Raw genomic sequence first — 25,767 nt, 5'->3', positions numbered from 1 at the left:
TTATCCACACAAGGAATAAAACATTTCCATTTCCTCAGAAAGTTCGACCCCTACCCTTCCCCCAAGGCAAGGTCGTTTCTTTCACCACAGATTAGTTCACCTGTTTTAGAAGTTCATATAAATGGAACGACACCCTTTGGCGCCTGGCTTTTCACTTAGCATAGTGATTTAGAGATTCATTCACACAGTTCATTTCTTTGTATGGCTGAGTAATACTCCACAGTATGGAGATGCCACAATTTATGTATCCATTCGTCTGTTGATGGATGTTTGGGTTGTCTCCAGTTTTAGGTTATTTTGAATTAAGCTGCTTTGTATATTCCTGTGCAGATCTTTATGGATATATGCTTTCACTTCTCTTGGGTAAGGACCTAGAAGTAGAATTACTGGGTCACGGGGTAGGTGTCTATTTAACTTTATGATCAGCTGCCAGTGGTGGTATCATTTTACACTCCCATTAGCAATGAAAGCATTCTAGCTGCTTTAAAAAAAAAAAAAAGGAAGAAAGGTGAAACCATCTCTTGTTGCTCTCTGGTCTATGACTACTTCTTTTTGCTACCAAGCCCTCAAAGCTTCTGTAATATGGAACACAAAGAACTTTTCCAGGCTTTTTCATGATGAATTCTAGCTTTTAAGAAGCTTTCTATTTTATTTTGAAATAAAAAATAAACTAGTGTAGTCCTTACACTATAAGCTTTAAGTCTCACTTTTCCTTTGTCTTTATCATCAGGATTTGATAATGTGACCCTAACACTTCCCAACTTAAGACATTTAGCTAATTATTAATAGGTAGCCCCATCACGTGAGGCTATGTGTTTATCTTTCCGCTGATTTCCCCACATTTCTGCCCTTTGAAAAACCGTATCACCTGAAGAATAAAAGCACTGTTAAAGAAGATAAGAAAACCACAAATGGGGGACTTCCCTGGTGGTGCAGCGGTTAAGAATCCACCTGCCAATGCAGGGGACACGGGTTCGAGCCCTGGTTCAGGAAGATCCCACGTGCCGCAGAGCATCTAAGCCCATGCACCACAACTACTGAGCCCGCGTGCCGCAACTACTGAAGCCTGCACACCTAGAGCCCATGCTCCACAACAGAGAAGCCACCGCAATGAGAAGCCAGCGCACTGCAATGAAGAGTAGCCCCCGCTCGCCGCAACTAGAGAAAGCCCACACGCAGCAGTGAAGACCCAACACAGCCCAAAAAAAAAAAAAAAAAAAACTACAAATGAGGAGAGAAGAGAAGAAAGATGATGGGAGAAAAGGAAAAACTGAAGACAGTTCACTGCAAGTGTCACTGTTTCTCAACTGCATTCAAACCGTTTTATAGAGTTAAGATCTGAAACAACTGGAAAAAAGAGCAAACACTCAGATACAGAGAATAAACAGTAAATCTCTAACCCCACATATAAGTATACAAAGAGTAATATATTCCAGATCCAAGATTTTGCAGCTTGTCTAACTCGAAAAGGGGCTCAATTTTTAAATGGTCAGCAGGCTCCAAATTAAATAAACAGTTAATATGTGCTATGTAAGCCTAATACTTTGAAGGTCCAGGCAAGAATTAGTCACTATTTGACATTATTTGAGAGGAAGAGTGTTCTGTGATATAAGTACTCTAAAACAAAGCCTAAGTACTGTGCAATCTTTTCACTCTTCCAAAACCTGATCTGTCTTAAAATATATATTGTCCATCTATTGTTCAAATAATCAACAGAATCAATCAACAAGCACTGAGCCCTTGAATCAAGAGAATGAAGGCACCATGGATGGTGTGCTTAGGAGGGAGTGCTCGCCCCAGGGTCCCATTCCCATTTTCCACCCCCAAGGGCAGCACAGCCTGGACCTCCCCACTCACTCCCCGATTTTGGATAGTCAATGTGGCAGAAGGAGCCACTCTTGTCTTTTTTGTTGGGTCCTTTTCTTAGACCCCTCACTTCTCCTACTCCTGTAAGGAAGGCCTTGTTACTAGCTATGTCAATAACCAAGTGCACAAATCTGTCTAAATCAGGAATTAAGTACTAGGAAGCACATATAAACTACATCCTCCAGCAAGCTCCTGTCAGGGGTATTTTCAGCTCTAGCTGTTTGATTCCTGTGCATATCTGAATTAGCTCAGAAAGAGAAATAATAATAGTAACTATAATAATAATAGCAATTACAATTTATTGTTTAGCATGTACACAATTTGTGTATATTGTCTCATTTAATCCTTAAAAAAAACCCTGTACAGAAGGTATCACTAACCCAATTTGATAAATGAAAAAATTTAGGCTCAAAGTAACTTACCCAAGTTCACGTCACTAACAGGTGACAGAAACAAGATTTCTGTTTCATTCCAAAATGAAACCCTGAAACTCTATGTTATGCTGTGTTGCCTTCCTTCAAGGGTTATACCCTCTTCTGTGGGTAAAAAGGTGTTGATTTGCTTTTCAAAAGATTCTTCTTTAACAAAATACTAAAACCAAAACCTTTAAAGCCACACAAGTACATTTTACTCTGAATCAAGTGAAGATTAGGAAATTCCTCTACAAATCTATAACATTTTCCTAAATATACATTTTCATTTAACACACATTTCTTGCATAGGTGACTTTTCAGGGAGTTTGCTCTTTCTACATGTTTATTTTTAGTATATTCAAATTTCATATGATCCTTCACCTCTGGAATATTGGAGACAATTTCAAAGGTCACTCCACAGCCTGGAATAGAACTTCGATGTGACATCTTTTTTAGGAGACTCTGAGCAAAACCCTAGAGAAAAACAAAATAGAAGACATGGTTTCCCACCTCAAAAACTGAGTTTTCATTAACAAAGAGACAGCATAAACGACACCACATTCACTCTAACCAAAAAGGAAAAGAACATACTTCCAATATAAGTCAGAATCCAAATCACTACATATAAGTTCCTCAACTTTGTCTTAGTGCCCCAAACCAATTTATATGATGCCTGCCACGTGACAGGTCCCATACTGAATATATGAAAAGTACAAACCCTAAACTCTGGAACCACACTAGGCATCTGGTTCAGCTCTGCTACAAAAATAAGACTGTTGACTTCTACAAGATAAAGTGACCTTCTAACAAAGATGTAAGGAAGGGCTGGTGACCCTTATCCTTTTTTTGCACTATGAATATTGACAAGTCCAGGCATTAATTCTTGACCAAAGCAGGATCGTTATGAAGAATGATTTAAGAGTGCATGGTCATTGTTTATGCTGACTGTGCTCTTTGCACGGTTAAGAATTGAACTGTTGAATTAATGCATAGATGACTCATTTGAAGATGTTGCTAAGACTGAACATCCTGTAGAGGTTAAAGAGAGCACGGATGAGGGCAGAATATAATTGGTGAATAAAGATAAGAATAAGAGAGAATATTAAACTGACACTGAACCTTTTTCCCTCATGCAAAAGCCAAGTAGGAAATAGGTAAAAGCCCCCAAACAGAATAGGAAAAAAACTGTTTGGTCTCAGAAGTACATATTTTCACAAACTTAATAATAATTCAGCGATCTTTAGTTAATTTTTAAAAGATTTTAGCCTCTTAGAATGCATTTATTTCATCCCTTCACTCTTGACTCCAGACTTATAAGGTGGCACAATGGTTAGGAATCTGCTTACCAATGCAAGGGACATGGTTCGAGCCCTGGTCTGGGAAGATCCCACATGCTGTGGAGCATCTAAGCCCATGCACCACAACGACTGAGCCTGCACCCTAGAGTCCGTGAGCCACAACTACTGAGCCCACGTGCCACAACTACTGAAGCCCATGAGCCTACAGCCCATGCTCCACAACAAGAGAAGCCACTGCAATGAGAAGCCCACGCACAGCAACCAAGAGTAGCCCCCGCTCACTGCAACTAGAGAAAGCCTGCATGTGCAATGAAGACCCAATGCAGCCAAAAATCAATAAATAAAATACATTTATTTAAAAATAGACTTCCGAGAAAAGAGAGACCAAGAAAAGAGTGAATGGGAGACACGGCATATACATACATCTACAGCTACGCCATGACCTGTATGTACTGATGCTCGATCGCCAAGCTGAAGAGCTGCAATTTTAACAGCATCACTGCCGGTCTTCATTCAAAGATTGGTATCAGTGTGACATTTAGAACTAAAGATTAATTTTTAGGGGTGGAGATTACATCCAGGACTCTGTCAACCGTGACTGTACTCTTCTAAATGAAAAGATTTATTTTCATCTGTCCTGGTTTTAGCCAGTGTATTGAGAAGAACCCCTAGAACCAACCTCCCAAATCGTATCATTGCAGAACCAACAGCAGAAATCCTTTATATTCTTATCTAGAAGTTTTCTACTAAACTGGTTCATACGGCACAAGGTCCTTCATAACCTAGCTGCAACTGTGTTGATGCCCACAGCCGTGGCCTCTGCAGCACACCCCGTCACACTCTGCTTCTAACGGTCCCCAAGCTGCCACGCCCTTTCCTTCCTCACCACCTCTGCACGGATATTTCCTCCTCTCGGTGAAATAGCCAGCGACTCCTCTGCCTGCCAACCACCGCTGCCTGCAATGGAGCAGCTCACATGCCCCCTCCTCTTTGAAGCCTTCCCTGACTGCACTCTCACCCTCTGAGCTGCACCACCACAGTAGAGGAGTCGTCTGCTTATACACTCAGAGGCCAGTGGACATTGGCTCTTTAAGGATGCAGATTATTTCTTATTCATCTTTTTACCCCAAAGCTTGACAGAGTACTCTCTCCAAATACACAATCAATGAACCAGCAGAGAGGACTGAAAGAAAAGAAAGGCACGGAAAACGAAATGGTGAACAGCACAAACAACAGCTCATCTGTGGTGAACATTCTCATCTTGCAGGACCCAGATGAAGAGTCAAAGACAAAAACAGTGAGCTTCGCCTTGACAGGGCCCTATGGCACCCAAAGGAAGGGCTGTGAGCTGTGCCTCTGCAGTAACAAAGATTCAGGGTAACAATTCAGGGTCGTCTAGGAGGAAGTCAGGCTGACGGGTTCCGGGATTATAGGACAGCAATAGTCAACTGAAAGAGAAAAGCTCAGAGCTTCACAGAGCCTGGGGGGACAGGAGGCCAGAGCAATCCTTCCACAGCCCCGCCCTCGTGTCTGACCCAAAGTCATTTCTTCAACTAGGATCAATGACTCACCTGCCGGCCGTGAACACTGACACAAATGCGCTTGCGTAATACCAACTGCATGTCGGCCGGATGGCTGAGCTGGACCGTCACCCGCACGATGAGAAACACTCGCTCATCCGCGGGCGTGCCTTTACTCAGCTGAGGGCAGTTGTGCACTGCGGAGTCCCAGGAGGCTTCCGCTTTCACCTGCAGAGAAGACAGAACAGTCACCCCCTCCTCCTAAAACACAAAACCCCACAAGGAAACGTCTTGGCTTGGGCTGAAGTGGAGCAGGCCACTCAATGAGTGCAGCTCTGCTAAGAGAACTGCCCTGGGAGACCATGGGAATCCCAGGATGTGGCCTCCGGCACCGACTCGAGGGAGTACAGAGCAGGCTGTTCCTGGCCAACAGCTAAAATTTATTTATTTTGAAAAATACTCAAACATAAAAGTTGCAAATTGAGTACAATGAACTCCTGTATTTCTTTCAGGTAGATTCACCACCTGTTAACATTTTGCCCTTTTCCCTCTCTCTCACACAAACACACACAGTATTGCTGTTGTTTTTTGGGTTTTTTTACCGAACCACTTTACAGTAAGTTATAGACAGGTAACTCTGCATCTCTAAATACTTCAGCAAGTATCTTCTAAGAGCAAGGACATCCTATAACTTAACCATAGGACAATTATCATATTCAGGAATTTAACATCAATACAATACTACTATATAATACAGAGTCCATATTCAAATGTTTCAACTGTTCTGACCCAGGATCACAAACTGCATTTAGCTGTCCTGTTCTTTTAGTCTACTTTCATCTAGGCTGGTTCCCCAGGCTTTCTTTGTCACTCACGGCACTGACTTATTAAAGACGGGTGCAGGTCCACTGTTTTACAGAATGCACCGCAGTTCAAGTTTTGCATCTTCAGAATACCACTCACTATGTGATGATGTGTCCTTCAGAGTATCACGTCGGCTTTCCTTCCTTAATATATTTTATAATTTTTCCAATATGCTCAAAATTAGAAAATAAGCCCCCGGTGTATACCCATCACTCAGATTCAAACATTATCACATGGCTTCATCTATTCTTTTCCTCCCTTATTAAGAAGTCTTCACTAAAGCATTTCGAAGTCAGTCCCAAACACTGTGCCATTTTACCTCTATGTACTTCAGGAGCATTTCCCCAGAGAGTAGACCACTGCTGACCTGAACTATGAATTACTAACAAAGATCCTTCACCAGGAAAAGAAGTAAAACAGTGAATGGATGTGACCTGATTGGTCTACTCCTTCTGTAAGTGGTTCCCTTCTTTCTGGAAATCATACTGAAAGGTTTTCATTTATAGTTCTTGAGAAACGTAAGCACTGAAATGATTACCTTGCTGATTGTTTTCAAAGGCTCATGGAAAGGTTAAAGAAACTACTTTTCATCCAGTCTTCCCGAGTTATGCTTTATTTACCTCTCCATCATGCTGTTTGACAATCTGCAGTTCAAAGAACTCGTCCTCTTCTTCTCCAGTCAGGGTAGCATCCCATCCACCAGCTTCTGGGTCATCAAGATTATCCTGAGAGCTGAAATCATCAGCTAAAAGCAGAGAAGTTCCATTCAATATGGAGATCATTTTAAAGGATAACCCCTACCAGCTAAATTTCAATGTGCTTAGTAGCAGAATTCTCCTGCCTCAAATTTCATTTGCTGGTTGGCTCTGAAATCTTACATCACACAGATGATGACCATTAAACAGTTCACGGATCTTAGAGATGGAAAACGCCTCAAGAAATTATCTAAATCCAATCTCCTACCTCCGTGCCTTATTTGACATGGAAGGCAACCGAAGCCAAGAAACCCAAGAGGTTACACCGGGTCAGCCCATAAATGTTAATGACAGGATTAGAACCCCAATTCCCTGTCTTTTAGTGCACTGAAGAAATGAGAGTGAGAGTGATTCCAATCATCCCACAGTTAAGAAACTGAAGGGCTGCCCTGTGGCCTTTTGGTTGTTCATTTCCAAGCCTGACCCTCCCAACTCCCTATGCATCTTAAGCTTGCAAGTAAACATCAAAAGTATTTCTTCTAGTACGTGGGCTTGTGTGGACCAAGAACGGGCATAGGCTGAACAGGGTGCTGCTCCTGTCCTGGAATATCCATACTAATAGGTCTTCTTGAAGCTTATTCTCTTCCACTTTCTAACCCTCCTACACACACACACCCCTCACCTATCTAGGAACCTCGGGTAAGAACAAGACAGAGTCGCCCTCAGTCTCCAAGGCTCAAGAGAACAAGGAAGGATAGAGTGCTGTGGCAATACATTAAAACCCCGACAGGTGGATGTACGGTGCCAGTGGCTAAGTGCTCTTCTCTGACTCCGTGTGGATATGAAAAACTCTCACAGGTCCAAGTAAGCCAAGCAGCACAGGACGCTAAATACCTGAGATGCTGTAACATACTTTCAGGGCAGAAGAAAACCACTGAGGACATCCAAGCTTGTCTATTTAGGATGGTTCATTTTAATACACAGTTCTTCTGCAGATGTCTTTGGAATTTAAATGCTGACTTTCAAACTTATTTTTAGCTCTTTAATCTACCTTTTCATTTTTATTTCCCTCCTCAGACAGAATATTTGTAAAATGTAGCCACATCCAAAATATTTTACATGAGGAGGAAAAAAATGACAGTTATTTAAAAAACAAAAAAGGCGACGCAGTGATGAATGGCACAAGAACTCACAGATAAAGTGAGAAATTCATTAGGTAATGCTAAGAAGACACCAGATAAAAGCAACATGCTACATAAGCATCACTAGTTATTAGTCCTTTCTGGAGAGGAGTCCTCCTGAGAATTAAAGAAGAAAATACCTTAAGTGTGGAAAACATTACTGCCATCCTAAACTGATGGGAGACAAAGCACACAAAGCAGTATGGGTTGTAGAACGAAATGTGAGAACACATCACGATGAGACATACCTATCACTGTTAAAAAAAAATACTATTCTTACAGGAAATTCATTCTTTGTCAAGGATTAGAGTCCTTTGGCACACATAAAACAGACCCAAACCTTAGGCTTACAGAATTGCCTAACTGCATACTTTGTTAGAATCTAAGTGTTACTTGGACACTAATTTGTCAGAGTTGCCTTCGGAAGGCGGCACCTCTTAACTTACCATTTAAGTCAAGGAATATAACGGGAATGTGTGTTTCCATCCCAGGAACCGGCGTCCTAAAACATAACGAACAACAGCATCTCAAATAAAGCAGCCTTTCTCAGCGGCATGTGCTTCACGACTCAGCCTTCATACATGCAGAGCAATTACAGGTCAACCAATGATAATTCTGGGTACTGGGTTAGCTATAATTTCACATCAGAGATGCCACAAGGACTTAACTGCCACTGCTGCTTCTTTTCTCTGGTGCTTCCATGCATAATTATCATACGCTCTGATATCAGAACTTAGTCTTAGAAAACACATATACCTGTTCATCACTGAAGTTGAAGCTCCCTTGTTTAAACGTACTTTCTTATAAAGTTATATACCTAAGGGCCCCATGTGGCTTAATTTACTATTTTTAATTTCTATAAAGTGGCAGAGAACATTTGCTGACAGTTCAGTTTAATCTAGTACCAAAATCAAAAACACCTGGTGATGCAATTTTATTATGACTGAATAGTCTTTTAAGGGAATGACCCAAGTAATTAACATATTAACTATTTTTTTAAATGCTAAGTGCAATGGTACTACATATTGATTTAGATTCTCAGAAATCTTAATTAGTTGGGCCAAAAACAATATTACTTAATAAAACAGTTTTAGGTCACAGTTATTCCAACTCATGAAAATAATTTAACACCTCCTCTAATTAAAACAACTTTTTTCCCCACACGCTACGGTAAGTCATCCATTAATCAAAGCAGAGGCAACACTCATAGAGAAAGCGGGCAGCTCCGTGAGCACAGAAAACTTCAGAAGACACAGGGCAGCACCCATACCATTCTGCCGGGGCCCCTGGGATCCCACTGCCGGCTGAGGGGACCATGACTGCGTTCCTCTCCTCAGTCAGAGTCAACCTCATCTCTAGTAGTTGAGCTTCACGGTCAGCATCATCCTCTGTTTTATCTAGAACATCAAGAATGAGGATCAAATACAGGGGTCCCACTTCTTGCCTGCTGTTTACGCTTTGTCCTACGTTATCCACAGGATGTTCCCATATTCCATGTATTGGTTGAGGAGGGTTCACTAGCAACTTATTACTTCCCTAATTCGTGATAAAAAGCTCACGATAAAAAACTAACTATAAGCTAGCGAGGCTGGTGTGCTCTCACAGAGACGCCGTCTGCAGTTCATGGAAGGCCTGCGGTGGAACAGCACAGGGATGATCTCTTCGAGAGTCAGAGGGCTCGCGTGCCTCTGGACCAGAAATCAAGAAATGTGAGCATCTTCCTTTAGTTATTTTTGAGGGACAATGTTTACTGCACATACTCTATTTCCTCTTTGTTGGGGGGGAAGGGAGACCTATGCAAAGACATCCTTACAAGTGAATAACTGTCCTTTGGAAAGGATGTGACACAAATAAGCACCATTCCTATGTTCTCGCCATTCCCACTACCGATGTGTTCGTTTACTTTTATTTCATGTAATTGCAAATGGGAATTAACAGCACACTGATTTGGGGTGGGGGGGAATATTAGAAGTTGCTTTTCATACCATGTTTACTGACAAGCTTTTGCAGTTGTTGATCTAAGTACTCCTGACGCTTTGTTAACACATTTAGCCATTTTCTACGTAGTCTCTCTAAATCCCGATCCTAGAAGCAAACAAGGGGATTACAGTAAATATAACATCAAGACAATATATCTGAAACCGATACTCTATCTTACCTTACTCTAATATGCTTCAAAAATGTAAAGTATTATACCCTAACATTTTTATTACCACTCCTAGTTGAATCCAACCATTATTCAGAATAGAAACTTTCAGAAATTAAAGCATTACTGTACTAGAGTAACACCATTTCTGAAAGGGCACTCTGATAATCCAGAACCAGTTTTTCCCTTATTTTATTTTTATTTTTTTGCGGCACGCAGGCCTCTCACTGCTGTGGCCTCTCCCGATGCAGAGCACAGGCTCCGGACGCGCAGGCTCAGCGGCCATGGCCCACGGACCCAGCCGCTCCGCGGCACGTGGGATCCTCCCGGACCGGGGCAGGAACCCGCATCCCCCGCATCGGCAGGCGGACCCCCAACCACTGCGCCACCAGGGAAGCCCCAGAACCAGTTTTATTTCTATTGGCTCAAAGGGTAGAACTCCAAGCACTCATGCAGCCAATATCTTCTACAAGGTCTCTTTGCTGGATAAAAATCACAAATACTACTCGATAATCCTCAAATTTATATCCCTTAGAACCATCGGAAGAACTCTTCAGATTTCTTAACTACAGCCTTCAACATGTTTCACCAGCATCTACAAATCATGTAAATGCTTCTCTCCCTAGTTTCTGTTGGGTTTCTTTTTTTTTGGCAGGGGGCGGGGGGGTGGTGGTGGTGGTGGTGGCAGACGGGATGTTATCAACAGACTAACAACTCTACCAGTCAACACCTGACTGTGCTCCCATCTTACCTCATTTCCTTCTGTAATAAAGTTACGTGACTGGGTAGATCAGTGGAATGCTGAGCATATTGGGAGTATCTGGATTTCACTAAGGCACTTAACCAAATAGCTCATGACATTCTTGTGGACAAGAAGGAGAAATGCGCAATGGATCTACTTGGAAGAAATTATAGAAGACTGAAATATCAAATCCAAAGAATAGTGATTAATGGAATAACGTCAGCTTAAAAGAATTCCCTACGGTTGTGCCACAGGACTCTGTATTTAACCCTCAATACTTTTATCAGCAACTTATAGGAAAGCAGACATTTTTATCCAATTAGAATGAAGCCAAACCAGGAGGGTGACTGCACTGGCTGACATAATCAGGATCCGAAGAGCTCTGACAGTGCTAAACGATGACTAACCAGACTCACAAAATAAAATTTATCAGACGTAAACAAAATCTTGCAGGAGATTAGGGAAAGGGGGGTGGGGGGAAAAACAAAACAAAACCTGTATGACTCCAGGAAGTAGGGAAAGGAGACCTGGCTTAAAGTATGGAAAATACCTAAGGGGCGTGGCTTGACTGAAGCCAAGTCTGCAACAGCTCTTCCAGGGAAAAAGGAGAGAGCAAGTGCAAGGAAGAGGACCTGAAGAATGGATCTGCAGGGGCCTGGATGGGCAGCTCCAGGTTTGGAAAAGGATAACAGTCACAAATGATTGCTCCCTTCTGTTTTAACTTCAGACAAAGCAATATCTGAATCAAAACTAATTGTGTAGTTACTAAGTAACAGCATGGCAAGACTCAGGAATGTGTAATTTAGTACTTTAATCGAGCTTATTTGACTAGGATAACCCGTGCTTCATTACCTGGTAACTGTCCATGTCCTCCTCTTCCTCCTAAGAGAAAAAATATATTATGCAGAGCCGAAACAATCATTTATCCAAGAATCAGACTACGCTAAAGAAGTTTGAATCTTTTCCCATACTTTATATTTTCTACTTTAACGAATACGCTTTTTCATCTCCCACCCACGCTCACCCTCACTCTCGGTTTTACAGTTTTCAGGTAGTTGGAGTGAAACCTTGAGCTTCTCATAGGAAAGTGAAGAACCTCATTTGACCTTTTCAGGGAGCTAGTACAATACTCTCCCCCTGCTGGGTTTATAGTCCCACTCCCCAGGGGAAATCAACCACCTGCTGGCAAATAGTCTTTATGAGCCAGCAGGGGGTTTCTGCAGAGGGGTGGGGGGGCGGAAATCAGGCACTGAGGAACTCCCCGAGGCTGAGATGTTTTAACCCTCACTTTGCCGTGTACCAGGGAAAACCAACAAGCTGGTGCAGTGGTTCCACGCAAATGCAATACAATTAAAAAAAAAAAAAAAGAAAAGAAAAGAAAAGAAAAAAAGATATCCAAGAAAATAAAATACTGAAAGAATTGTTTGTGGAAGGCAGTTTTCTGCCAGGTTCCAAAAGACTCTCTTGTCTGGTTGGGTCTGTCAACAGAGACTTACATGGATGGTTTCATGCGTCTTGGCCGATCTCGGCGCCCTGACTTTTACACATCCAATGCCAACAGACAATATACATTCTTCCATCAGCGGTAAAGTCCCAGACTCCTGCACAGACTTCACTTCCACTTGGACTCGCCGGGACTGCCCCTGTATCACAGACAATTTTAAGAGTTTCTCAAAATCGGTTTGATTCCCAAAAATTTGGTTTAGAGAGACCCCTACAGGCTGATGATGAGAAAAGCATTTATCTTTAGAGATGCTATCTCACCGTATCTTACATGTTTAGTAGTAAATTACAAATTCAAAAACTAATCAGGAACAAATATATGGCTTAGATATTTTTTCCAACAAAAAAAACTTTAAAACAATCTAACAAAGGAAATGCAAAAGGCTAGACAATATAAAATGTTCCACTTACTAATAAGCAAATTAAAATAAGCATGAAACACCTTTATTTTCACTTACTAAGCTAGCAATTATCTTTTAAAAAGGCAATTTACAATATTGCCCAAAGTTTACAAAAAAGGCAACTACATACACTGTTGGTGGGAATATAAATCGGTAAAGCTTTCTGCAGGGCAATTTGCCTTAAAAAATAAGAATCCCTTGACCCAGCAATTCAACTTTCTAGGAACCTGTTTTAAGTAATCATATATGTACATAAAGAATCTTACAGCAATGTTAAGAATAACAAGAAATTAGAAGCAAATTAAATGTATAGCATTGATAACTGCTTAAACTATAGTATATTAATGAAATATTTACATGGTCATTAAAATATTGCTATAGAAAAACATACATGATATATAAGTTAAAGAGTACAGTGACAGATGTTAACTAGACTTCTTTTACAAAAGCAGATTACCAAAGCCAGTATATATAGTAGGATCCACTTTAAAAAATAAGCAATCAGAATAATAAGAATGATTACACTATCCTGAATTCACTGCTCTCATCCCAAAATAAAATAATTTTAAGCCAAGTTGCAAAATGAAGAATTGATCAGAAAGAAACTGTTCCTTCTTTAAGCATGTTTTCACAATAAACACTATGTGACTTTGAATATTTACAATGAAGTAATTTTTAAAAGAAAATTCTCAGTATCCCCAATCACTGACTTCAAAGTTGGTTTATAAATTCTAGGAATGTAAAATAGAATTTGAAAAACAGAATCTCAACATGTAATTTCAAGTCAGTTACCCTTCCCCTCTTCTATTGGATTTTAATTCCCAAGAGCTTTGTATCACCAGGAAAATCAGCTTAGGCAATGATTGATTCTATCAAGCTAGATTTAAAGAGATGGGTTGCAGATGTCTTTAATATTTTCCGAGGACTATGCATCAGATATTTTGTGCAAAGAAGAAAACATTTTAATTGTCTGAAATAGTTTAGTCATTTCAATTAGCTACCTTTGGTTTTCACTCTTCCTGAGACAGGAAGTGACCTATTCTGAATGTGCACCCAAACGTGAAGGGTGAAGTACCTATACTTTGGGGGAGAATACAGGATAAAGAGAGAGAAAAATAGAGGGAAAAGATCCAGGAATGGCTTAATGCTTCACAGAAAAGCTTTGAACAGCTTTACCAATACATAAACTATTAGTGAACTTCTTGTAACTGCCGATATTTGACTATTTTTAACTACAAAACTAGCAAATGCATGCAGTTAATCTAATCAGTTCTCCTCTGCTATTTTCCTGTTGGAGAACAATAGGTTCCCATTTTGAATTCTAATAAGTCTACCATCCAAGGTCCTCCATGAACTAGCTGCCCCAAGCCTCTATAACCTCTTCTGTTACTGCTTCTAGCTCTTCCTACAAGTTACTGATACTTTCTACCCAAACTTACCTAATTCCACCCTCTATCTTTATTCCTGCCATTTATATATGAAGAACCCTTCCAACATGATTCTTTCACCACCCAGGTCAAGACGCACATCCTTCAAAAAAGCCTTTCCTGATATACCCAAGATATCTTTGAACACTTTTAGTAAAGGTTGCCAGAAGTGTGAAAAACACTTAAATATTCAATTTATACTAAACCACAGAAAATTATCTGGTCTTGCCTTCCGGGAGATGAAGAATTTCTAAGGCATCCAAAGAGGATATATATAGTTTTAACAGATGTTCAGGAAAAGATGTTCTTCACACCCTTATGAATCCTATTTTATGTATATATCTCACACTATATTTTAAACTAATTTCCTTTTGCTTTTAGTGCCTTGTCTATACATGAATGGATTTGCTAAAATTCATTTGCTAGGGTCAGAGAACAAGTGCTTATCATTTTCCTCCTCCTAAGACATTCAGAAACTTATTTAAGCAAACTTTTTCCTTTAACCTTTTCTCATATTTTGCTTTGAATGATTTCAACATTCATTTTCTTGAGCCATTCTAATATTTTACTACTGTTTTAAAGTATGGAAACTATCACAGGCAATAATATTCTACTAAATGTTGACTTCATGTAAAGAATAGCAAACGAGTATTTCTAAGTCTTACATGTAAATTCTATTAAGATACTCTCATCTTTAACTTGCAGCACAGATACTACAGATCACATCTGTCTGGGGTTAAGTGACAAGTCCCACACGTGTCTCTGCTGTATTGGTTTCTGGCAGGTATTCACATCTACCTAGCTGCATTTACTTAACGTGTCCTATTTACCTAACGTGTTAAGATAGAAAAGATATTTGGTCTTTGTCCTCAGTTCCTGGCACAGAGCTCCTAAAACTCTTGGAATTTCCTTAATGATAAAGGTGATAGGTGCGTCTTTTAACCATGTGACTTTTCATTTGGTCACTCTAGGCAGATCCCTAGGTGGCTTCAGGATTGGGGCTGGTCGCCAGGAAGACCAAGCCTTGATCAGAAGGTCGGAACTTTCAGCCCTACGCCAAAACCTCAGGGAGTGAGAAAAAAGGGGCTGGAGATGGGGTTAATCACCAAAGGCCAGTGCTGTCATCCACCACGCCTACGTAAAAACCTACTAACGATGGGGTTAGAGCTTCCTGGCTGGTGAACACGTCAGGTGCTGGGAAGCTGGCGCAGAGAAGGGCACACGGCAGCTCCTCATCCTTCCTCCACACCTTACCCCGTGCAGCTCTTCCGCTTGGCTGTTCCTGAGTTGTATCTTTTACAGTAAACTGGTAACAGTAAGCAAAGGGCTTTCCTGAGTTTTGTGAGCCATTCCAGCAAACTATGAAACCTGAGAGTTGTGGGAACCCTCAACTGTAGCCAAGTAGGACAGAAATGTGGGTGACCTGGGGCCCTGATACTTGCAGCTGGTGTCTGAAGTGAGGGCAGTCCTGTGTAAGTCTGGGCCCTTAAACCTGTGGAGTGTGATGCTCGCTCTGGGTAGTTAGGGTCCAAACTGAACTGAATTACAAGACACCCAGTTGGTGCCTGCAGAGAAGCAGAGAACTGGTGGGCATCAGAGGGAAAAACACTTCTCATCTCCCATGTATCAAGCACTGGGCTCCATATAGTATTTCTTTTTTTTTTTTTTTGCGGTACGCAGGCCTCTCACTGTTGTGGCCTCTCCCGTTGCAGAGCGGGGGCTCCGGACGCGCAGGCTCAGATGCCATGGCTCACGGGCCCAGCCGCTCCACGGCATGTGGGATTCTCCCAGACCGGGGCACGAACCTGTGTCCCCTGCATCGGCAGGTGGACTCTCAACCACTGCGCCACCAGGGAAGCCCCATATACAGTATTTCTAATCCTCACAATAACCCTACAAAGTTGGTATTATCACCCTGCTCCACTTTACACCTGAGGAAAGGTTCCGGGAGGTGACTGAACTTGCTCACGGATATACAGCTAGGTCATGGGACAGCCAGAACCAAACCCCAGAATGTTAGACTCTGAAGTGCTTGTTCTTTCTGCCATGTCACACAGTCTCTCCTTGTCTTTATAAATGTTCTAATGCTGCTTGATACGTTTGTTTTGTTTCCTACAGTTCAATTCTAAGTCACTATAAAGCTTATCTTTTTCTTTTTTTTAAAAAAATATTTATTTATTTGGTCGCACTGGGTCTTAGTTGCAGCAGGTGGGCTCCTTGTTGTGGCTTGCTGGCTCCTTAGTTGCAGCTTGCTGGCTCCTTAGTTGCGGCATGCATGTGGGATCTAGTTCCCTTGACCAGGGATTGAACCCGGAACCCCTGTGCACTGGGAGCACAAGCCTTATCCACTGTGCCACTAGGGGAGTCCCCAAAGCTTATCTTTTTCTTACTTAAACTTCACAGAAGCTGGTTTTAAATACTGTAAACAGCTTTATTTTTGAAAATGAAAGAAAATACACATGAAGGGAGAGAAAACTTTAATAAGTGGTCTTGGCCAATCTAGATTTCATTATCCCTGATGTTTCTGCTAAAAGGAATCCAATATTAACCTTTACAACACCAAAGAATTCAATGTTAACATTAAAAATTTCATTACCTGCCGGAGTTGGAAGATTCCACCTGTTGGCACGTCCTTTGCAGGAATTACCTCTACAGGGCAGTATTCACCATTCTCATTCTGTTCCAAGATTTGAACCCAGAATTCCACTTTCCTGGTGACTTCGCTCCATCTAGGAAATAGTTGAAGTTCTTGGAAAATCATACATTTCTATTTCAATACAGGCAGCTTAGGATCCTACACATGAGAATTAATGACGAAAATAACCTCCAAACAGAATAACTCAGTAGAATTATCTGTAGTTCAGTGAGTAATACACAAATACATACTGGCAAATGTAATTAAAAGCAAAGTTCAACAAACAACATCAGAACTAAAAATGATGCCTTTATTTCATTCAAAAAGGTATGATAATTACAAATCTATTTCAAAGTGGTTATTCAAAAATTTAAACATTGTTATCAGAAGTACAGAAGTAAGTTGCAGTGATTATCTTTTCATACAGCAAAGGTAGTGCTGTATGCTTTGGTGACTGGACAAGTATCTCTGCTGAGGTCAATAAGAGAATCAAAAAAAAAAATCCCAATGTCTAATTTAGTATTTGGTAAAACTTTCTAAATACAAAAAAAAGAAGAAAATCTGCTTCTCATCTATAATTAGATGCAGTACAAATATATGCTCTTTCAGTCTTTTCCTTTTAACTCTTCTGTTTAAAATCCTGGTCAACAAGTAAGCCTTCCTCCTTCCATGATTAATGCTACTTGAAAAGAACTTTGAGCTAAAGATAGAATAAGTAAGGGACTTCCCTGGTGGTGCAGTGGTTAAGAGTCCACCTGCCAATGCAGGGGACACGGGTTCGAGCCCTGGTCCAGGAGGATCCCACATGCTGCGGAGCAACTAAGCCCGTGTGCCACAACTACTGAGCCTGTGCTCTAGAGCCCACGAGCCACAACTACTGAGCCTGAGTGCCACAACTACTGAAGCCTGCGTGCTGAGCCAGTGCTCCACAACAAAAGAGGCCACCGCAATGAGAAGCCCGCGCACCGCAACGAACAGTAGCCCCCGCTCACCACAACTAGAGAAAGCCGGCACGCAGTAACAAAGACCCGACACAGCCAAAGATAAATTTATTTTAAAAAAAAACCATGTAAACCTGAATTCCAGAGTATATCTTGATCTATTTTCTCTACAGATGATTAATTAGAGGTATTTCATAATGATAAGCAACCTATTCTCCAAAAATTCATTTCACACTTCATTCCTAACTACCTATTTCTTAACTTTTTCCCATCACTCTTCAAAGTTCACTCCTCCAAGGAAGTTTAACTGTGCTGTTAATACCGTGGACACAACACCAGCTATTACTGGAATACTGGTAATGCTCAGGAAGGGGTAACCTTTATAAATGGCAATATTAATCTCTAGCAATTTTTTAAAATTATAAATGGAATCAGATGGATATCTAAAATTCACCTGTCCCGAAGACTGCGTGTTTTCGCTTGGATAATCCCCAAATCCCACAGGGTTGGGTTTTTCCGAGGATCATTCATCTTATGGCCATAGACTTCAATTGCCAAAGCCCCTTCTGAAAGGTGCTCGATAAAGTCTTCAGTGATGCCAACAGAAAATTCCTGAAAGGAAGTAAGTACAGAAGAAGAAAACACCTTCTAGTGACCTTACAATTACTTACACCTGACATATCCTCACTTCATCATGGAGAAGAGAAATAGAATGTTTTAGCCATAGGACAAAACTGTCATCCAACACCCATAATGAATGCTCAGATGGCCCGAGGTTCTTAACTCTGATTTTTAAAAAACTTTTCACCTTGAAAATCTATTGTGAAAGACCAGCACTGTATTCTATTTTGTTAGCAATATTTTGGGAGCTATTTTTGAAAGTATAAATAATTATATTAAGAATGACAACAATGATCTACGTCTTGATATAAAAGTTATTACATCCAGTAAGGCAGCAGTGTGTTGGAAAAACAATTTTTTCCAGTTTTTAGGAAGTTAACTATCTCCAATAATAAGAGAGAAAGGAAATAAATACTGATCATCAGTGCAAATAATCACCTATTTTAAAAAAATTCTCCTATCTGTCCATCTTTGTACGATAGATGTAAAACAGCCTCTTGCAATAATTAGGATTAAGCTCTAAAAAAGTTTATTTTAAAAAGTCATAGAACCTCTCTCTCTCTCGATCTTTAGCACAACAAAAGTATTTCTGTTTTAAACAGATTAGAAAGAGACCTCTCTCGAAAAAAAAAAAAAAAAATGAGATGGCTCAAGTGAGATAAAGTAGAAAAAGAGAATTTAGAATCTGACAGTCCCGGCTCTGCTAGTTACTAGCCATGGGCAAATGACCTCTGAACCGACTTCTTCAGCTAAAAAAAGCACTGTCATCAAATACAACTGTGGGAAAGAGCAAATGAAAGAATCACAAAGTGCTGGACAGAACATTAGGGGCTCCACAATGCTAGTTGTTGTCTCCCTATCTTCACTTTCTCTAAAACACTAGTTTCCTAACCTTCCCAGATGACAGTTTCTCCAGTAACTCATACAAAACATGGATTCCTTTTGGAGAAGAGTAGACATATGTACATGTAGTCACACAACAGTTAACTTTTGATGCTGGAGGAGCTACATGCACTGACACTATAGTTCTGCTTTTCCCCCAGGCTTACAGAGATATAATTGACATATAACGTTGTGTAAGTTAACATGTACATACACTGTGTTGACGGCACTTTAGTCTTTGACTCCAACCCCACTCTAAGAACCTGATCCAAGACACAGACTGGTACCAAATTACTCAACAAAATATGGGTTGTTTTTTGTTTTGACCTGAGTAATTAAATGCTGCCCCAGTCTGGAAAACACACTTACATTGCACTGATCAAAGACAACCATGCACTGAGGTTCCTTGCTGACAGGAGAGGATGAGGTATCCACCTCGGGTGCAACAATTACCGGCTCCTGTTGATCCCAGAAGTTGTATTTGCAGAATACAAAGTGGGACAGATGCTGTGGCAAGCCGGTGGCTTGAAGTATTTTAACCTGAAGGAAAAGGAAGACTGTTTTTAACTCAGAAAGTTCCAAGAAGTACTTTGAGTCAGAGACACAGGCTCTAGTCCTGACTGTGTCACTAACAGTTGGTTTACGTTGACCAAATCTCATTCAACCTGGGCTGTATTTTTGCATCTGTGAAATGTCATATTTAGTGAGAGGTTGACACAAGGTATCAGTAACCTTGAGGATATACAAGTGGACATTTTAAAGCATTTACAGGCTGATGAAGCACATTTACAATTCTAGTTTTTTATATCATCATCATCTTCGGAAGAAGAAAGTTCTCAAACATCAGCACCATTCAATCATACAAACTCGGCCAACTATGGATAATACGGCCCAAGGACACAAGATTGTTAAGAATGATGAATGAAGAATGAAAACAGTGTGCATACCAGTAAGCAGTAAATATTCAGAAAAGGGCAAAAAAAAATTTATTTGATATTTTAATGTATAATAAAGAACAAGGTTCTCAATTGGAATGTTACTTGCTACTAGAGCGTTTTTGGAAAACTTTAAAAGCATCAGGAATGTATACTCTGAAGATCTGGAGGGGTGAACGGAGGAGACAAAAGATGGTGACCGCTGACCATTCTCTGCAGCGATGTGTACGATGCCTTCTCCGTGCAGATTCAGGGAGGAGGGCCAGATCAAAGGAAATGTGCCCTGGACTGCTGGGGTGTGGGGTTTTGTGATAACTACGTGCGATTACAGAAGTATGTGTTTAATCAGACCCGAACGCCCCCAGAAGAAATGCCCATAATAGATTTTAAAGCAGCCAATGGTCTAAATATTTCTTTTGGCAGGCAGTGTCAGGTTGATTTTTAACTTTGTGATAAGTTGTGGAAGAAACTAAATCCTGAAATTAACTAAGCTAAATTCTGACTTCATAATCCATGAGGCCAACCTTCAGGAGACTGCACACTGATCAGTTATCACGCTCTTCACCTGGTCGCTTCCTACATGTTGTATGACGCACTCTAAACCTCCAGTACGTAAAATAAACAAAAACAGATTTGAGTATGTGGCAGAAGTTTACATAGTTTAGCAACCACAAATGTTCTACTGTTTAACGAAGCATTAATAATGACACAGAAAATCATGCAAAGCAGACGACCATTTTCTTCTATAATGGGTAAGCAACGGACGGGCACTCCTGCTATTACTCACTTTTTTCTGTGATGGCACAGAGTTTGAAACATCTAGATAGCAATTCCCAGGCTATGAAAGACAGATTGACTAACACATTTTGTTTCTCCAAACCAAATAGAGCCATTAGTATTTGGCAATTAATTTTTCATTAAATTTTAAAAACCATGCCCTTTTCATTAAGTGTTTAAAATGCTTATTATATTCTTTAAGATGAGGCAATGTGGTATTTGGGAAGATTGCAATATTCTGGAGTACAAAGATCTAAATAAAAATTTCTGCCACTTATTAGCTTCTGTTTATGAGCAAATTACTTTAATTCTTAGGCTTAGTTTTTCTCCTATGGAAAACAGGATAGCTACCTAATGATAGATGTGTGAGGACTAACCATACCAATGAAATACAATGAATGAAATCACTACCAGGCGTTACGTGGATGGATGTTCAATACATACTTCTTTGTGACTGAATTCCATCTGAAAGTTAATTTTCTTTCTTAGAAATCAATTTCAATTTTAAGATTGAAATAAATAAGAAAGCAAGGTTTCATATGCTGAACTCTCTCCCCTATAGGCAACTCCTCAGGAATGAGACTGCAGGAATAAAGAATATCAGGAATAAAAATATCAGGAATGATGTCTAGAACATAGGTTTAAGTATTTGCTTGCAGAAACCAAAATCACCACCAGGTGTCAGAATACCACAGACTTCAACTTGCCACTGCTCAAGACCTACAGCCCAGAAATGTCGGGAGACACTGATGTTGTTCGCGGTTTTAAAATATACTAATTTTATTTAATGTAATTAAAATGATCAATATGTTAATATGTGCATACTTTTTTTCATCACAGAAAAATAAATCTAGTCTTCTTTTAAGGGCCAGTGATACTCATCACCTGTGATATCTTAAGTGCCCCCAAACTGGTATCTTTTGTTTTATTCCCCACCAATATTTAACTACCATACAGTTTATTTGTCTTCCTCCTTTTACACAAAAGGCTATTACACACTCAGAATATGGTGTCTAAAAACCACTCCCCACTGAAAGGGATCCAGTTCCCTTTCAGTGGAGAAATGGTCTGGGACAAGGAATGTACAGTCTGCGTCACTCCAGAGCAGGAATGCTGGCACACTCTCTGAGGGTTAGGGTTGTATCAAAGGACTCAAGAGCTACCCGAAGAGGCCTCCACAGGCCAAAGATGGGATTGTTTGAGCTTCGATATAGGTAATGAATACAATGAATCAAAACACACCAAGTATATTTAAATCCAAGAGTTCATAATGATATGAAGACCAAACCAAAAAAACCTCACTTGTCGCTTTTGCATAATAGTAGGAAAACCAATTCATTATTTTGAAAACTAGTGAATAAAGGGAGAGAATGGAGCATTCACCCTGCCTTTTAGATACAAATTGTACCTCTGAATAGCAAAATAGTTGACAGTAGGAAGGTTCACTCTACATAATTCCAGCTAATAAATGAAGGGATGATAGAATTATTTTTTCTAACTCCTAATGAAATACCTAGGTAATAACCATCAACGATTGCTAACAACCCCAAAAGAGAACCAGACATGACGTGCCTTCTGATGGAAGACACCTTACCCTGTAAAGGATCATCGCCCCTCCCCTCCCCCAGGTCACCTTTATATCTAACTCCCAATTTACAGCAAATACACCTTAACACAGTAAATAATACCAATCAGCAAAATCCAGACTATGAGAAAACACACGATGACAATGCAGTTTCTACAATAAACAAATTGCAGGGTGAGAGAGAGAGAGGGCAAGCATGAGGGAGCAAGCATAAGGGCCAGAGCCTAAAGATTAAAATATAAAATAGACTAAAGACGCCAAGACGACCAGGGAAACTGACTGGATATTTCATGATATTAAAAAAGTATTAACTCTTGATCATGATATCCTGGCTAGGTTGGTTTTTTAAAAGTCCTCTTCTTTTGGAGATATATATACTAAACTATTCTTGAAGAAATATGATGTCTGGGATCGCTTCAAAATAATCCAAGGGAAGGGGACAGTGGAGAAGCACCTTGTGTATATGAACGAAACAAGACTGACCATGAGTTGATAGTCGAGGGAGAATGAATAGGGGTCAATGACACTATCCTACTACTTTTCTATATGTTTGATATCTTCCATAAAAAAAATTAATACATTTTAACTTCATTTAAAAAAAAAAAAAGCCTAAGTTACCCAGTGACAAAGATACATTTCCCAAGTGAGACAGTACCCTCACATGTTACTTCACTAATGGTAAGTTTCACAGGTTGCATCTCTGGTCCATCCCCTTTAAAGTGGGCCATTATGAGTCACAAAGCCTATGTCTCCCCATCTTTGATAATCATACAACCTCAAAGGAAATGTTCTGAAATCGAGTACAGTACAAAGATTCACCGTTTAGTGAATTAAGAATACTTCCCCGTCACACGGAAGCAATGGACCGTCAATTACTAATTGAGGCCTCCTAAATACATGGAAAGTGGCCCAACTCTAACAGCTTTAGCTGCTCCATACCTGTAGCTGATGCCTAACTTACTCCTTTCAAAATGAAACTCAATTCTAGAAATATTTACTGAGCTACAAGACTGGACCTAGGATAGACTATGAAATGAGAGTGAAGTGTGGGCTTCCTGGCCTCACCTTTGAATGGCCTCCTCACTCACACACGGTGTCTAAGCCCCTTGCTGATTTCTCGTCTTCAAAAACCTTTTTAAGTGGTGCCTGGGTGATTCTCAACCCATGGCACCCTGGCCCACTAGAGTGTGCCTGGAAATGCACGATGGGATGTTCTCCTTGTCGTAATGAGTGAAGAGGCGGCCCTACCTATGCTGACCTAACACGCGCCCAAGCAACCACCCGCGACGATACCACAGCCCCCTAGGGAGAGGACAGCTTTACATAACATGCTCTCCTTCCAGTTCACTCTCAGTCTCATCTTTCCAGAAATATCCCTCAGACCTCACTATGTGCATTCATTGATGACCCCTACTCTGTGTCCCAGAACAACTCCTATCTACCCCTCTCAGAGCACACGGGACACACAGTACTGGAGTCCTCCGTTTACCTCTGCGTCCCCCAGAGGTGCACACCAACTACACAGGTTGCTCCCCTGACAGCACGAGTCCTGCCTGACTCATTTTCATATTCCCAGTGCCTGACAGTGTCTCACAGATGATACTCAACACACAGTTCAGGAACAGTATGCGTGGGAAGAGCAGAGAGGAAAGGGTCTGGGGCGAGGACATGAGGGGACAGCACAAGCAAAGGCATGCTCCTGAAGAGGAAACAAGAAACATGCAAAGACAGGGTGAAGAGTGGCTTAGGCGGCTGCTTAGCAATAGGACCAAGGCTGGGACACACCTCCAGCATCAGAAGAGGCCCAAAAGGAGGAGGAAACCTGTGTGAGAAAACTGGCTTCTCTAGAGAGAAGTTCAGACAAACTCAAATTCACATAATTTTAGGGCAGAACAGCCCAGAAGAAAGAGGTGACTTATCCAAGGGGTCACAGAGGAAGGGAGTGGAAACACCTGGCTACCTGGAATGTCAGGAAAATGTGACGAAATACGGTTTCTAGAACACTAAATACTAAAGATTTATTTAGAGACAGATATTTTCAAAATTTGAAAAAGGACACAGTATTTACTGTCTAAATAACCACAATCCTCAAAACCAGCTGCACTTCTACTACTTCTAAAGGCAAGTGGGCCTTACCATGCACACAAGTTTGTTCTCCTGGGTCTCCTTATCAAAGGACGCGTCTGCAGCATCATCACCTCCCGCAATTCTCTCCCCGATGTCACCACTAATGCGCATCACCTCTACATGCAGCCGGCCTGCCACCTACAGCAGTGGGGACAAAAGCAGATCCTTTCTCCAGATTTTGTTCTTTCCTCTGTTGTACAGTCAAGTGGTTAGCTTAGTGGTATAACAGGTTCTACCAGTTACTTTACCTCAAAGTATTTATTTGGAATAATCACCATCCAGCAGTATGGAAACACAGATATTAATAATACACATAGATAATGCCTGTCGTTATTGATGAAAAATTATAACAACAATTTACTATCACCACCCTGTTGTTTCTCAAACTGTTCTCTGCGGGGCACAAGGCACGAGGAGAAAACTAACCTCTCCTTTCTGGTTGATGATTGGAACAGCATATTGTAACTTCACATCATAGAAGAGGGACTCCAGGAAGACATTAGCCACCCCAATGAGACTATGATTTTCCTGCTCATCATAGAACGGATCTGCACGCTTGAAGTAAGACCGTATCACCTTTAAAGAGATTCAAAACATACAGCTTCAGAAAATCTCTTAAAATAAACGCATTCAACCTACCACTTTTTGATGCAGTCTAATAAAGTCACTAAACTTAGCTGAAGTATAGCATCGTATTGCATGCACGCACACACACACACACACACACACACTCTTCCTCATTCCCCCTTAGAATGGTGGTCAGCACCCTTCACCCATGAGAGAGCAATCCCAATAACACATCATTACTTTCATCATTTCTTCTCCCTTACATGGAAACCTTGCTGTGAAAATAGAGAAAGCATACATTGACTAGAAAGATCAGCAGAGTGTACAAAAGTACTCTATTTTTCATTCACATCTATTCTACCTGTCCCTACCAAATCATTAGACACGCTGCTGCTAATGAGAGGTGACCCCCTTACAAGAGTGTGGTTTGCTTGTTATTTGTTGTTAATGTTATTTCATTTCTAAGTTGAAATAGGAGAGGAATACAGAAGAAAATGGAAAAAAATGTTTTAAGAAAAAAATGTCATCTAACTATAAGAAGTCATTTTTATTGATGAACATTTTTTTTTTTTTGCGGTACACGGGCCTCTCACTGTTGTGGCCTCTCCCGTTGCGGAGCACAGGCTCTGGACGCGCAGGCT

General features: G+C 40.7%; 1 protein-coding gene across 5 annotated transcripts in view; it reads right to left on the bottom strand.

Annotated features, from left to right (window-relative positions):
* Window positions 1-25,767, bottom strand: part of KIF13B (kinesin family member 13B) — a 187,433-nt gene that overhangs the window by 49,969 nt on the left and 111,697 nt on the right. For 4 of the 5 annotated variants that reach the window (XM_079925899.1, XM_079925896.1, XM_079925897.1 and 1 more), the window contains exons 20-32: window positions 24,986-25,135; window positions 24,569-24,697; window positions 19,505-19,675; window positions 18,087-18,244; window positions 16,653-16,785; window positions 12,222-12,368; window positions 11,578-11,607; window positions 9,823-9,922; window positions 9,108-9,234; window positions 8,284-8,339; window positions 6,582-6,706; window positions 5,149-5,325; window positions 2,661-2,753 (exon numbers count right to left, since the gene is read on the bottom strand). In XM_079925899.1, the coding sequence (XP_079782025.1) occupies window positions 2,661-2,753; window positions 5,149-5,325; window positions 6,582-6,706; window positions 8,284-8,339; window positions 9,108-9,234; window positions 9,823-9,922; window positions 11,578-11,607; window positions 12,222-12,368; window positions 16,653-16,785; window positions 18,087-18,244; window positions 19,505-19,675; window positions 24,569-24,697; window positions 24,986-25,135 (1,596 nt within the window). The remainder of the gene's footprint in view (window positions 1-2,660; window positions 2,754-5,148; window positions 5,326-6,581; window positions 6,707-8,283; window positions 8,340-9,107; window positions 9,235-9,822; window positions 9,923-11,577; window positions 11,608-12,221; window positions 12,369-16,652; window positions 16,786-18,086; window positions 18,245-19,504; window positions 19,676-24,568; window positions 24,698-24,985; window positions 25,136-25,767) is intronic. The other variant, XM_079925898.1, reaches the window with a different exon arrangement.

The sequence above is a fragment of the Stenella coeruleoalba genome (genome assembly GCF_951394435.1).
Source record: "Stenella coeruleoalba genome assembly, chromosome: 7".
In the NCBI taxonomy this organism is placed as follows: domain Eukaryota; kingdom Metazoa; phylum Chordata; class Mammalia; order Artiodactyla; family Delphinidae; genus Stenella; species Stenella coeruleoalba.
Note: the sequence above shows the minus strand (reverse complement) of the source record. Positions and strands in the feature narration are given on the sequence as shown.